At 37.8% G+C, this 14,767-nt stretch overlaps 1 protein-coding gene across 2 annotated transcripts in view; it reads left to right on the top strand.

The window, feature by feature from the left end:
- ZDHHC13 (zDHHC palmitoyltransferase 13) overlaps window positions 1-13,454 on the top strand; it is a 48,067-nt gene extending 34,613 nt beyond the window's left edge. For both annotated transcript variants that reach the window (XM_076002105.1, XM_076002106.1), the window contains exons 11-17: window positions 989-1,111; window positions 2,008-2,070; window positions 2,772-2,865; window positions 3,814-3,897; window positions 7,624-7,781; window positions 10,050-10,147; window positions 12,851-13,454. In XM_076002105.1, coding sequence (XP_075858220.1) covers window positions 989-1,111; window positions 2,008-2,070; window positions 2,772-2,865; window positions 3,814-3,897; window positions 7,624-7,781; window positions 10,050-10,147; window positions 12,851-12,989 — 759 coding nt within the window. In that variant the 3' untranslated portion in view covers window positions 12,990-13,454. The remainder of the gene's footprint in view (window positions 1-988; window positions 1,112-2,007; window positions 2,071-2,771; window positions 2,866-3,813; window positions 3,898-7,623; window positions 7,782-10,049; window positions 10,148-12,850) is intronic.
- Window positions 13,455-14,767: the final 1,313 nt, after the last annotated feature.

The raw sequence follows: 14,767 nt of genomic DNA, 5'->3' as shown, positions 1-14,767 counted from the left end.
TTGTTAAAATTCAGAGTCTGATTCTATAGATCTAGGATGGGGCCTGAGGTTGTTCTTTTCTAACAAGCTTCCAGGTGAAGCTATTGCTGTAGTTCTATGGGCCGCACTTTGAATAGCAAGGGTTTAGAGTCTATTTTATGGCTGCCTTTCCCACTCTGAAGTTTGGCACAAGATAGCTTGGCTACCCCTTGGAAGGTAGATACAGTTACTGTGTCAATAATGATTTCATTTAGGCAAGGACGTTTATTTGGTTTACTACTGGTTTATTGATTTATTACTGCACTTTCATTTATCTTTCCCTGGAGGAAAGTTTTATTTTTTATACAAAGAATTTGTACCACTTTGAAAACATTTCAAAGCAAGTAATGTTTATCCTTGGAACACTTTTTATCTTAATTTATCCGTTATATCTGACTTTCCCAAACAGTATGTGATTTGTAATCATTTTGCAAGAACAGTTTCTTTTGTTTGTTTCTAAATTCATTCAGCCTAATACAGTTACAAGGATTAGTTACTGAACTTGCCAGAAGGAGACTTTTGCAAGCATTTATCTAATATATAGGGAAATATTTTTAGTTGGAATCTCTGAACCAAGTGGTTTGTTTCTTTGAATGATTTTGTTAAAATAATCAGAATATTTTTCTAAATGCTCATAGGAGAGCCACAGTTAAACCATTAGAGATTAATTTATTTGGTCTTGAATATTTTTGAGTCTTCAGGATGTTCCTCATAAGTTGTGACTATTCTATCAATAATTAACATGAGTTTCAACTAATGAGGAAGTATTAATTATTAGCCAACCAGGAGCAAATTCCTATAGAATTAGAACATAGGATAGAAACAGATATGAGAGTAGGTATGTGTATATGTAAGGAAAGGTGGGGATAGAATGCAGAGAAGAGAGGTTCTTAGGCACCAATGATGAAATTGGCTTACATATGTTCTTATTAATGGAAATTTCATATATTCCTTAACTTGGCTTTAACATTTGGCAGGAACCCCTTTCTATTTTGCTTTCATTTTCAGCGTAATAGCCTTTCTCTACTTTTTCTACAAGACTTGGGCAACTGATCCAGGCTTCAGTAAGGCTTCTGAAGAAGATAAGAAATTGGTGAGCTTTCTTTGCTACTGATATTTTAATAGGAGTGTATGTAAACTTCAGAAAGTCACAGCCATGTTGGTTTTTGTCATGGCTGCATGACATGTGAGATAATTAAATCAGTAAGAATGAGATTTCTCTGCTGTTATTATTTTTTCATTTATGTGTGTAAAAGTTTAAATATTTTTATATTCAATTAATGTTATACCCACCAAGACTTTTTCAGATGTGATTCCTGCTAGGCATATGATCTCCTACTTCCTTATAACAACATTTAGATAAAAATGGTCATTTAACTTAAATTTCCCTACTTAATACATGGACTAGGCAAGGACTTGGCCAAGGCCAGGTGGTGGTAGTGTAGCGGGTAGAGCGGGTAGTCCTTCTCCTGATTAACTGAGGGGATGCCCTTGCTTTTCCTCAAATGTGAAGTTGTCAGATGACATGGCATGTTTTTCATTGCCTGTGAATGTTTAGAAGTTGGGAAGAGTATTGTCTTTGTTACCTAAAGCCAGTGTTCCTGAAAGACTCAGCCCTTGGTGCTTGTAACCTTAAGTTTGGATGTATACTGGTGGGTTTTGTTTCTTCTTTAATGGGTATGTACATGTGCATATTTATTTCTCTCTAGCAGATTATAACTGGGAGATGATTGCCATTAACGGAAAGGAGGTGGTAGACAGGAGTTGTAGGGATGTGTAATTTTTATGAGTTCTAATTTATTGGCTATTGGTTGAAAAAGCAGGCTTGAAGAGTTACATTATTTCAAGCACAGAATGATTTGGTGGCAAGTATTCCAAATTGCTTTTCTAGCTTCTTCAGTTTGGAGCGAGAGCAGTGAGAATGGTTCATAATGCATAATACATTCTGCAATAAAATGCAGTCCTAAGGTCAAACTTCATGTCTTTCAGAATATCATCACACTTGCAGAAACTGGCTGTCTGGACTTCAGAACATTTTGTACATCATGTCTTGTGAGTCTTTTCTGTATAATTTTTTTTCCATAGTAAAAGCATTATTCTCAGTAATATTGCTCATGTAAGCATTTGTCAAATCATCATGGTATATTTATACACCTTTGTTTTTACCCAGTTCTAATTTTATGTTATCGTCAGAACAGTTTTCTGTCTTGAACATATGGAGGAATGATGTTTATAATCTCTTTGAATTGCCTGTGGTTATGTCTCTCTGTGAATTATCCATAGTGTGTTTTGCTTGCTTTTCCTGTCACAAAGCATATATTAGAACTATCTTCAAGTCAGAGGCTTATAATTCATAATGGCCAAGGAAACCACTTAGTGAAACCTCTTATTTTGCAATTGAGGAATCAAGGGAGAAAATAAATTCCCCCAAATTACTGGTGGAGCTAGAAATGGAGCTCAGGTTTCCTTTTTCTTAGTTCCGTGCTCATTTTGCTCTATGGTACTGCCTCATTTCCCCTTAGCCAGTGTAACTAGCCTCTGGAATTCACATTGCCCTTAGTGGTGGCCTAATCAAGGTAGACATATGGAAGTAAATATTAATAAGACACTCCAGAGCCTCTGTATGAATTGATGGTCTATTTAGGATGGTTTGTGCTGATGTCTTTATGACCTAGGGTTAAAATTTTGCTTGTGATTTGTTACCACTTTGAGACACTGGTTTTTGCTTAGGCCTCTCTTGATTGCCCACTTAGATAAGGAAGCCATTACGGTCACTCCACTGCCATGTGTGCAACTTCTGTGTGGCTCGGTATGATCAACACTGCCTGTGGACTGGACGGTGCGTAGGTGAGAGGTTTAATTTTTCAGTTACCATGGTGAGGTTTAAGCATATGTTTAATTATATGTGTGACTCCTAGAAAAAGTGGAAGGGCATTCAAGGACTCCATTTTCAGTATTCAAATATTCCAATAGCAATGAGCCCATACATCTTTATCACACTGCATTTAACGCAGTGTTTTCATATGCATCATCCTGTTTGGGTGCCACAGGGCTGTGATGTAGACAGAAAAGGCCTATCTCCATATTACATGACACAACTAATAATCTGTAAACCTGGGTCTCCTGATTCCAATGGGTATTGCTCCTTTTATTGGCCTTTGCTGCTTCAGGAGAAGGTGGGCCCTTGAGCATTTGTGTTATTTGCATTGGAACTCTCCCATCTCCAGCATCAAGAAGGAAGCACATGCAAGAGAGAGGCTTGGCTGCCCTGCCCTTCCTCCTTTCTTCCATTCTGTAGACCTTTCACAGGCTGCAGGTTGTCCCTCTTTGCTACATCCAGTCTCCTGCAATGTATATTGCTACTCCTCAGATTCATTTTCTCCGTTCCTCCAATCAAGTCAATCCTTGATGTTCAGAGATTGTACTTTTATAAACATGTTACACAAAAGGAAGAAAGAAACAGGGTTGTATTTGCCCAAACTCATGTCTGCTCCCTTCCTGCCAACACAGGAGAGGCCAGCCTGGAGCTGTGTTTGCTCTGTTAACTTTCTTCTGTTAAAAAAAAAAGTATCTTTTAAGTAAGTAATGAATAAATATTAGTTCAGTTAACACAGACAATTCACTATGACATAGCAGAACTGTTTGGTTTGCTTTAATGGTATTTAAAAGCAAAGCACCAGCATTAGTTCTGTTTTACTGAAAGCTTTTAATAGGAAAGTGGTTAGGGAAGTCTTATCTGAAAAATCATTATAAGAAAAGAAAGTATTAAGTATGTTTATTTTCTCTTTGATTTAGGTTTTGGCAACCATCACTATTACATATTCTTCTTGTTTTTCCTTTCCTTGGTATGTGACTGGATTATATATGGATCCTTCATCTGTAAGTATAGATTTTTCTTAGAACCCACACACTTTACTCTTTCTTGTGTATCACATTGGGGCCAGGTTACTATAAACTGTACCCCTAATAAAAACTATGTGGATGCCTCTAAGACTCAGCATTGAGAAGCTGCAAGTAATGCTAGAGGACGTTAGTTCTCAGTCCTTTGGAAGAGAACCTTGATAAATTTGAGAAGTGGTCAAAAATAGAAATTCATTTAAGGCAAGCACAGATTTGTCCCCCAGGAAAAGTTAGCTGCTCAAGTACACAGTGGGAGGTGATAGGTAAATAAAACAGAAAAAAAAATCATTAGCAGAGAGGTTGGCGAGTGGTGGCTACAGAAACTAAGAAACAAAGCTCTGAAAGCACATGCTATTTGATAAGTATCAAGTTGAAACTGAGAACTGACTGGAAAACTAGCAATTGAAAGGTTGAGAATAATAACTTGAAAGAGAATGTTAGGTCACTTATTCTGTAGCTGTGAAAAAGGACAGTAACTTTCACTAGCAGTTTAAAAAGTGTCTAGGAGTCTTATGTAGGGAATGACAGCCAGCTGTTCTGATGTGATTGACTAGGAAGGACAGGATTTAAATTAAAGCAAGAAAAATTTGGGTTAGCTCTTAAGAATTGCATGATTGCTTTTCAGACCTTGGAATAGGTTACCTAACTGGAAAAACCTATAGTGCTTGTAGTTTATTTATTTGCCTATAATGCTTATAGTTTATTTATTTGGACTTTTGGTTAATTGTTTGTTATTTATTTATCTTGAAGGCTTTGGGAGAATTTGGCTCTAGAAGCACAGGCTTCACTTTTAATGTGTTTCTATCCACTCTCCTGTTACATTTGTGTTCAAGTTTTAGACTTTACCAGTAGAGCTCCAATTTGTTGCTTGAGCTGAAATCTGGAGTAATTCAGAAAGACATGAAGTTTTTTTCCCTTAGCCTCCTAAGCCCCAATACACACACATTCATTGTCTCTCTTTCTCTCTCTGGCTTTCTTTAGTTTAAATTTTGTTTAGTTTTTGAAGCATAATTTTTCTACACTTGTCTCCCAGCATCCCAGTTTCCCTACCTAGAAACATCTAGTATTACAACTTTTGTTTTGTTTGGGGTTTCATTTTTAGAGATCGTTAGTATTTATGCGTAATAGGTTATTTTTTGCCCTGCCATAGGCATGGCAAGGCTTTTAGTTACCTCATCAGAGCCTTTCCCATGTGACCCCTGGGGTGTCTCTGCTCACTGAGGAATGCTTTTGTAGCTAAATGTACCTTCATCATCTTAAATAGGTCTAATAGTGAAAAGGTTGTGATCCCTAAGCTCAGTTCTTATCAAAGGCCACTAGTACCCCTAAACATTAGACTTTTAAAACCTCTTAGATTATGTCTTGTAGCGTAAGAAATAAAAGATTTCGACAGGTTTCTTTCTGTTTAGAAAGCTGCCTTTTTAAGGCCTGACAATAAAGCATATTCCTGGAAAACCTTTCTAGGTTGGCTCATGGACCAACTTGTCTCTTGGACTGGATCCTAGGGAAGAGGAGCCAACTTTATACCGTTCTTGTTTCTCCTCCCCTCTCTCCTCACTAAAAATAGTCACTTTTGTTCGGTGTCTAGGTCCAGCATAAGACTATTGATAAGGACAGAAGTGATTTTCCATCACAGTCTTTCCAAGTTAGTTTTTTGCTACACACATTGATTCTTCCCTATTTTTTGTCTCTTTTCTCTGGTTCTGAACCAATTTTTATATTATATTTTGTTTCTTAGGAATAGTCTCACCTTATATTCACTTACAACTGTATAAACTAGCTGAGCATATTTTGTTACTTTTATTCTATTTATATTCTGGCAACATTTCTTTATATTGAGTGAGGACATCATGTCATTTATCATTATTTTGCAGACAGGAAACATGAACTTGTGCTCCATTTCTCTAATGAGGCATCACTCTCATCCCACCTCCTTTGTTTACCATTAACACTTTTATTGCTAGAGTCATGCTGTATACCTCCTTCTCGTGTGATCCCACAGCTGCTACTTCTGTATAGCCTCCATCCATTTCATCTTTTGTGAGGTCTGTTTTCAAGGTGGATAGTAAGTTACTCAGAAAGTGTCAACATCCTACAAGTTATAGGAAGATTATAGATCAGTATCAGAAAGAACTTTGTCAGAACTATCTAAAGATGAAAATGATTGACTTGGGGCTACATGAGTTCCCTATCAGCATTGGCCACCTGATAAGAATGTATCAGCATAAATTAAAGTGTTAATATTGCATAAAATAATGTGCATGACAATTTGCAGTCATATCTCTGATGTTGAATCTGAAATTAGTACTCTTGAAAACTTTAGTGTGTGGTCATGTTGTGTTATCCAAAGAATTCCCAGAAGGGAGCAGTATAAATCCATAATCTGAAAGACAGAAAGTAGATATTCTTTCCCACTCAAAAGCTGTTTTCTCTACCTGCTGTTAGAAATTATATTCTTTTTTGTGATATCAGGTGCATGGGATGTGTCTTTCTTTGCTATCCTAATGAGAAGCTCTAAAGAGAGTGTAATTTGCCTTGTTACCTTGATTGTTGCTTTATAATGATTGCTCTTAGAATTCTTCTGGCATATATTCTTGAAAGATGGTTGGGAATCAAATGAGACTCAAAGAGAAAAAAAAATAGATTTTTAGGACTTAAATGGACAGATAGTTGACAGTAAAGTCATGTACTCATTTTCTTGCTCTCCCAGGAGCTCTTCAGAGCTGCTTTGGGAGCATGTCTAAAATTACTTCTCAGATTGTCAGAGGCATTTATGAAACCTGGAGGTGCAAATCTATAGAATTCTCATTTCAAAAATAATTTACCCTTTATGCACAGTCCTGGTGCCTATAAAAGTCATTGGATTTACATAACCTTGAAGATCCGTTCCCTTGTTTCTGTTGCTGCCTATCCATATTTCCTTTTACTGCTGCTCTTAGCTGGATGGGGTAGGGGACGGTATCAGGAAGGCTGTAGTGAAGTCCTCTCTTTTAATTGGCATATATGTTCCTGGGAGAGAAACTGAGTTGTGACCACCTGAATCTTGCTCTGTACTCCTTTCCTGGGGTATCTGCCTCATGAAGTTCCTTTACCTGGCCTTTCTTCCTCTGCAGGATTAGTTATGGTGCCAGTGCAGAACTACATTCACGCCCAGCTTCCTGCATGCTGTTATATTGTGTTCTGATGGTGTCTAGGTGTTTATACTAATAGAATATCTTGTACCCACAGCAATGGCCTATTCATCCGAACCCTTAATAACAATTTATATTCAGTCCTGTGACAGACCCATACCTTGCTATAACATGGATAAGATAGAGACTTTTCTAGGACAAATATTTAATTTATTAGACATAATCATTCTCAGTTGTCAAGTCCTTGAACAGTTAACTTCTGGCTGGTGCATTTTATGCTGCATGTACTGATGTCAGTAAAGGTTTTGTGGACTTTTTTTACTTTTATTCCTTCACCGTCAACTACTGATGTAGTGTTATTTCAGCCTTAATTAACATCAAGGCACCATTTTCTCATGTTTAGTAGTTGAGCTGGCATTTGTAAGTTAGGATACTAAAGTTGAATTCTGACTTGTGTCATCATGTCTTGCTTTCTCTTCTCCCTAAATACAACTACAGTGCTTTTATCTTCTTGGAGAATAGTCATGAGTTTGTTGTCTTTTTTAATGAGTTCCCTTTTTTTCTGATTTCACAGATTGGTCAAATCATTGTGCCACAACATTCAAAGAAGATGGACTATGGACTTACCTCACTCAGATTGTGGCCTGTTCCCCTTGGGTTTTGTATATCTTCATGCTAGCAGCTTTCCATTTCTCATGGTCAACATTTTTATTATTAAATCAACTCTTTCAGGTATTTTTTTCTCTTCTTATAATGCCTTTGAGTAAAATCTCCAATAACCTGTAGTGAGGTAGAAGGACTTGAATTAATAATCAGAAGATGTAGATTCTAGTTTCACCTCTGTCACTTCCTCTGTGGGTCCAGGCATGGTATTTGACCACTGTTGAATTTCAGTTTCCTTGCCTGTAAAATGAGGATGATAATGCCTGTGTACTCTCACAGGATGGTTTAAAGCTTAGCATGATATTAAATAATTGTTAGAGCCAGACCTAGGAGTTATCTAATCTGACCTCTTTATTTTGCAGATAGAGGTATAGAGAGGTGAATTGAATTGTTCAAGGTTACCCAGGGTGTGGCAGAATCAGAACTGGAGATTTAGGTCCTCTGACAGTTCCATTTAAGGGATTTTTCTATCATACAATTAAATTATATGGTGTGTGCAAGAATGATATAAACTGTAAAGCATCATGCAAATGTGAGATGATTATTTTCCCTAAGTTTTTCCAACCCTATATGTTACACTTGTTACAATGCAGTGCTTAAGTGGATGGGAATGGAAAAAAATGAAAAATAAATTACTAACCAGTGGACATAGTAATTACGTTTTCAGAGCAGGCCATGGCCATTAGAAAGTTCAAACTCCAGGGCTGTAGTCACTTTCAGTTTTCTCTGAAGCTTCTGTCCCTTCCCTGCCACCTTCCTTCTCCTGTGAGCCTAACCTAATTCTCATTGTTGCTGTGTCCTGCCAACATGGAATGGGCACAGCAGGCAGTGATCGATCTGAGTCAATTACTGCAAGACCACAGATAATTAGAACATTACTCAAACAAAGCAAAGTGTATTCCACTTTATGGGGAAGTAACCAGTTTCAAAATAATAACAATAAGAAAGAAGGAGGGAAAAAGAAAAAGATGTTAAGGAAAGGAATTAAGTTAATAATATTGACTAAACTGAGATTTCTGAATATTCATTCTAATCGTCTATCCTTCTGACATCAACAGACTCAGGTAGCAAGAATGGATATTGGCATCAGTGAAGATTAATAATATCATTTATACTATTATTTATTTGTGCTTTGTTTATTTTTTCAAAGCATTCCCCCATCTATTTCCTCACAAGCATTTGAGGTGTAGACCATGCCAAAGTAATGTCTCTATTTTATGGATGATAAAACTAAACCTAAGCGATGTTGAGTGCCCTGCTTATAACCATAGGCCTAGTAAGAGACGGAGTAAAAATTAGAACCCAAGATTTGAAACATCAATTCTAATTCTCTTTTTTCTGGATTCTTAGAACAAGTATAAGTATATGAGACTATAATATCCTTAATTTTGTAAAGAAAGGTTAATATATTTTTCTATACTTTATAAAAAGGCAGAAAAATGGACTCAAAGTTTCAGATAATAATCAAAAATGAGAATTTAGAACAAAATTGTTTCTTAATGAACAAAACAATATAGTACTTTGAAAACTTGCATTTCCTGAGTGCTATGGTTAGTCATGGCTTTGACTATAATTCAAACTGAGTGTACAGATTTCTGGTCAGGAGCATGGGCTTATTCTCACACTGACCGAGGTGTCAGTCCCAGAAGATTGTGGCCTTGGACCCATTACTTCACTTCTCTAAGCCTCTGCATTTGGTATTTTAAATATATTTTCCCAAATCCTTAAAACAATAGGATGAGGGATGGTGTGATGAGGCCCATTTTACAGATAAGGGACTTGATGGTTGAGTTGTTTTGAGGATTAAATGAGACAACAGAATAATTGGGGATTTTGTTGATATGAGAATTTTTAAGTCACCTTAATTCTTACTCTTCCCCAAATTTATGGATTTAAATGTTCTTCTCTTCTGGTTATTAACTTTTTCTTTGGCCCTTTTCAAAAAGGTACTAAGAACACACAGGTTGAGGTATTTGCACTGGTACTGACCTTAGATTGTTTCATTCATCTAAAAGTTGCATGCTGAATTTGTTGAGCATCTAAACATGACCATAAGACATTACTTGAATTAATAAAGCAATTATTTCATGACTGTTAGTCAATGCACAGTGCTTTTCTTGAATAAAAATTAGACAACCAAAAAAATAAAAAATGCCCATCTCTTAGATTTTCATAAGAGAGTATAGATTATGGCTGCTGAATCTCTGTCCTCACCATGGTCCTTGGTTAGAGGCTAGAGAGTATTATCTTTGGGGGAGTACTATATGTTTGCCCATTTCCTGTGATGGAGCCATTCTGTGGTCTTTTTTTCATGTACCTTCCAACCTCTTTTTTCAGATTGCTTTTCTGGGCCTGACCTCCCATGAGAAAATCAGCTTGCGGAAGCAGAGCAGGCACATGAAACAGACCTTGTCCCTCAGGAAGACACCATACAAGTAAGTGAGATCTGTTCTAGCCCCCGAGTTCTGTGGAAGAATCTTAGCCACCGGTTTCCTAACCGTGTGCCATTGCCGTGGCCACACTGGTATTCTCGAACTTGCTATCTGGTAGAGTTAAACCCCTCTTTCTTAGAAACCTCAGTGATGGGGTGAACAGTAAGGTCATGAGTCCCAAGGTGATAAGGGTTTGGGATTTAGTTGACTGGACTCAGCAGAAGTAGTAAGTGACTTTGAAGTTTTGCCAAGTTGAGGAATCTCTCCACTCAAGCCACATGGTCACAAGGTTGCACATTGCCGGCCTGGAGTCAGTGTGAGATAATTAAGCACGTGGCTGAGAAAGTCAGCCATAAGACTCTCTGTAGAAAGTGTTAGATTGTGTGTTTTGCCAAGATTTTGAACCTGGCTTTTTATCCCCGGTGATTCTTTTAGCCCTATGTTTAAAAGGGCTGTGTCAGGGGGAAGCCCATTTTTCAGGTTTGGGATATGTTCCCCCTGGAGCATTGGTTGTATAAAACCTGCCCTCAGTTGAAAATGAGAGTGTTAGTAGGAAGGCTGTCACCTTGTGATATGAAAGATCAGGCTTTGAAGCTTATCTCTCTGCCACCTATATCAGAATCTTAGAGGCTGGCAGTGCTGCAGAGGTGACCTAGAGCCCTCTAGGGATTTGCATGCTTACTGCATATCTCACGAGTAGTCTATTTTAAAGCATACTCTCGGTACAAGATGAAACTGTTAGGCTGTTAGACAAGGGAATCAGAGACTGGAATATGACTACAATGTGTATGTACAGAGGAGAGAAATTGACTTAATTGGGAAGAGCTGGGTAAAGCAATGGGGAGTAGTGAGCAGGATAAAGCTTGTGATAATCATTTCACACTGGCAGTGATAATAAAGTCCCTTTGTCAGTGGTTCAACAAGAAGAATAAATAATTATCCCACTAAAGGCTGGAGGCCCTGTGGTAGAGGTGGAAGTTGAAGCTGAGCCTTGAGAGATGTGGGGCAGAGCACAATAGAGAAGATAGAGAAGGGAGGAAGGGCATTCGAAGCCCTGGAGAAGAATCTGAATAGAGGGACAGGTAAGAGAGATGGAGCACGTTTGCTCAGTAATGGCAGCATAAACTAGATGAACTAAAGGTAGAACCATAGAGTCACTTTGAATCTGGCTTCCAAAATCCTACCCAAACCAAAGATTTCATTTGTTTGTCCTCCCCTAAGCTACTCACTATAGTAGTCCCCCCTTATCCACGGGGGATGTATACCAAGGCCCTTAGCAGATGCAACTGTAGATAGTACTAAACCCTATATATGCTATGTTTTTTAGTCTGGTAACAGAAATGGCTAACAGGTGGGTAGCACAGGCAGTGTAGATAATACTGGACAAAGGGATGATTTGTGTCCTGGGCTGATAGAGCTGGATAGCTCGAGATTTCATCATGTTACTCAGAATGGCATGCAATTTTAAAACTTATGAATTGTTTATTTCTGGAATTTTTCATGTAATATTTTCAGACCACAGTTGACCACAGGTAACTGAAACTGAAACGTCAGATGAGAGGGTACTAATGTACCTCTTAAGCCAGGCCCTATAAATGCCCAGAATGGCTACCCACTACCATCCCATCAATTCTGCATAGTCAGCCCTCTACTGAGGAAGCGGCTTCTGAGTACTGTTGGTCCTTTACTGATAGCAGTATCATCATCCCCCATGAACACAGTCATTCAAATAGCGCCATGCCCCTTACACAGATGTGTTTTGATGTGTGTAAGGGATTAGGCTAGACACTTAAAAGATGAGGAATGTGTATAAAAAATAGCATTCCCCATAAATGGAATAGATAATAGTACTGCAGGAATAATTTAATGGAGAAAAATGATGCTGAAGACAGTTGTAGTCAGGAAAGCTCCTGTGGGAACATGGACATTGACCTGGGCCTTGAGAACTGGTAAGACTTAAATGGATAAGGGGTTACCTGAGGTAGGGGTGGAGGTTCCCCCTGTGGGTTCCAGACCCACACAGTTATGATCATGGGAAAAATGGAGCCAGAGTAGCTGGAGCAGGAGGTTTATAAAGATGAGTTTGGAGAGCTAGAACTTGAATGGTACATTGTATAGAGCAATGTATAAATACACAGATGAGGAATTTGGATTTGAGCTCTGGGCAGAGGAGCATCTTTAAAGGGTTTGACTAGGAGGCAAGGGACTATGAACACACTAGGGTTTTGGAGGACAAGACAGTCTGCAATATGTAAGATGAGTTAGAAGAATTGAAACAGGGATATCATTTAGAGAGCTACTTAGAGGGTTAAGAGGCAATTGATTACAGGTATTGTGACTTTTGTGGCCTTTAAATAATCAGAGTCTGAATTAGGGCAGTGAGAGTTAAAGGAAAAATTTATTGATGTCAGTGACCAATCCAGTGAGTGGGGGACCCAAAATAAAGTGATGAAGTGAAACTCAATTAATTTGCTGGGCAGATTCCAGGGAATCTCAAAATAGGGATTCAGGTCCAGCTAAGTAATTAGGCTTCAGTTTAAGGTCCCATGAGCCCAGGAATTGTCTTACTTACCTCTGGATTTCTGCAGGATCTTCAGAGAACATTGTATATTATAGATTCTCAACAAATGTGTATGGTTTGAATGAATGTTTGTCAAGAACTACATAGGAAATGTAATAAGACGTGTTCTCTTTTTTTCTTGGCAGCCTTGGATTTATGCAGAACCTGGCAGATTTCTTTCAGTGTGGCTGCTTTGGCTTGGTGAAGCCCTCTGTAGTAGATTGGACATCACAGTACACCATGGTCTTCCACCCAGCCAAAGAGAAAGTTCTTCGCTCAGTATGAAGAAAAGTAACCCCAAACTCTCAATCTGATTTATTTTTGTTTATGTTGATACCCTGTGGTCTGAAAGTGAAGATTTAGAGTTCACCTAAGCCCAAAGGAAAACACTGATGGGTTTTAAAGCCATTTGGTAAAAATAGAAGTTCTCAATAAAGGCATTATACTTTTTTAGATTTAGAAAGATGGACTGTTCTGTACAACTTTGGCAGACATCTAAAAAAAAAAAACTTTTATATTTTTCACAGGAAAATGCAAGTTATCCCTTTTTTGGAGATAATATTCACTAATTATGGATAAAATGGAGTATTTTCAGATATGTTATTGGCTGTTTCAAAATAGTACTATTCTTTAAACTTGTAATTTTTGCTAAGTTATTTGTCTGTATTGTATCTATAAATATGTAAAAATATTTAAATAGATGTACCTGTTTTGCTTTCACACTTAATAAAAAATTTTTTTTGTAGGTGAGACTTACTTTCTGACACTTAATACTTCTAGAATCTTAAATTGTACATAGGACATAGAGCAACTAGTTTATAATTTCAAGAATGAGTTGAGATTACTGTTAACAACAATAAGCAAGATCTAATTTAGTTTTCCATCTTTCTTAGAAAGAATATAGAAATTCTTAAAGTTTATTATTTTTACTTAGTGCCCTCAACATACACTGGTATTCTGGAGGAAATGCTAATTCAGCTTTAACTCTTGGTATAGTAAATATATGCCCTTGGGCACGGCACCTTCCTGCTGAAAAACCTTCAGTGGGTTCCCATTGCTTTTGGGGTAAAAGCTGAAATTCTTATCATGACCTACAGGGCCCTTAATGACATAACCCTGTTTTTACTAGTGTTTTGCAAGACCACACTTAGTACTCTAATCACATTGACCTTTCAGTTCCTTAAGGATCTGTTCTTTCTTCTATAAAACCTCGCAGATAAGGACACCAAAGCCAAAAGAAGTTTGTACCTGCTCCAAGGTCACATAGATACTGTTAAGTAAGTGGGATTGCCACTCTAGAATCCCAGTCACCTAAAATATTACCTGACACATAGTATTCATTCAATAAATACTTGAATTAATTTTTGGCCTAATTAAAAAGCCCAGTTAAAGGGTTTTTAAGCAAGACATGATATGAGCAGAATTGTGTTTGATGAGGGACAAAAGGACTTTTTAGTCTATATCCTCTCTCCCCTCTCCTTTCTCACCAACCTCTACCAAGTGAGTATTGTAGTTCAAACTGTGGTCCATAGGCCATTTAGATCCCAATCACAGAGACAGGGTTGGGGTCCAGGGCTCACTTGTTAAAAATTCAAATTCTCCATCTCAGACCTTTCAAATCAGTCTCTGGAGAGAGAGTTTTCAAATTCTAATTTTTGTCAGATTCCCCAGTTGGTTCTTAACCTGTACACACTACTGTTTGCTTAAGGAATCTTACCCCCTCCCTTCTAGTTTGTCTTTTCCCTCAGGTACACATTGGTGTGAAAGGTTTTTTTAAAAAGAGACCAACGATGACAACTAATGCAAACAGAAAAAGTATGAGAAAGAGGAGCACCATGACCGTACAGAATATGGATTTAGGAAGCTAGAGAAGAAGGGGGAAGTAACTTAGAGGAGATTGAGTAGGAGGCTAACCAAGAGAGTACTGTGTCATAGAATCTATGGAGAAGAATTCATTTCAGAGAGGAATCAGTCAGTTTTCAGGAGCTAAGGAGGGGCTGAGGACAACTGAGGAAAGATGAAAGAGTTTGTGATTAAGAGGTTATTTCCTGCCTTGGTTATTA

The sequence above is a fragment of the Microcebus murinus genome, chromosome 4 (assembly GCF_040939455.1).
Source record: "Microcebus murinus isolate Inina chromosome 4, M.murinus_Inina_mat1.0, whole genome shotgun sequence".
NCBI classification, from domain to species: domain Eukaryota; kingdom Metazoa; phylum Chordata; class Mammalia; order Primates; family Cheirogaleidae; genus Microcebus; species Microcebus murinus.
Note: the sequence above shows the minus strand (reverse complement) of the source record. Positions and strands in the feature narration are given on the sequence as shown.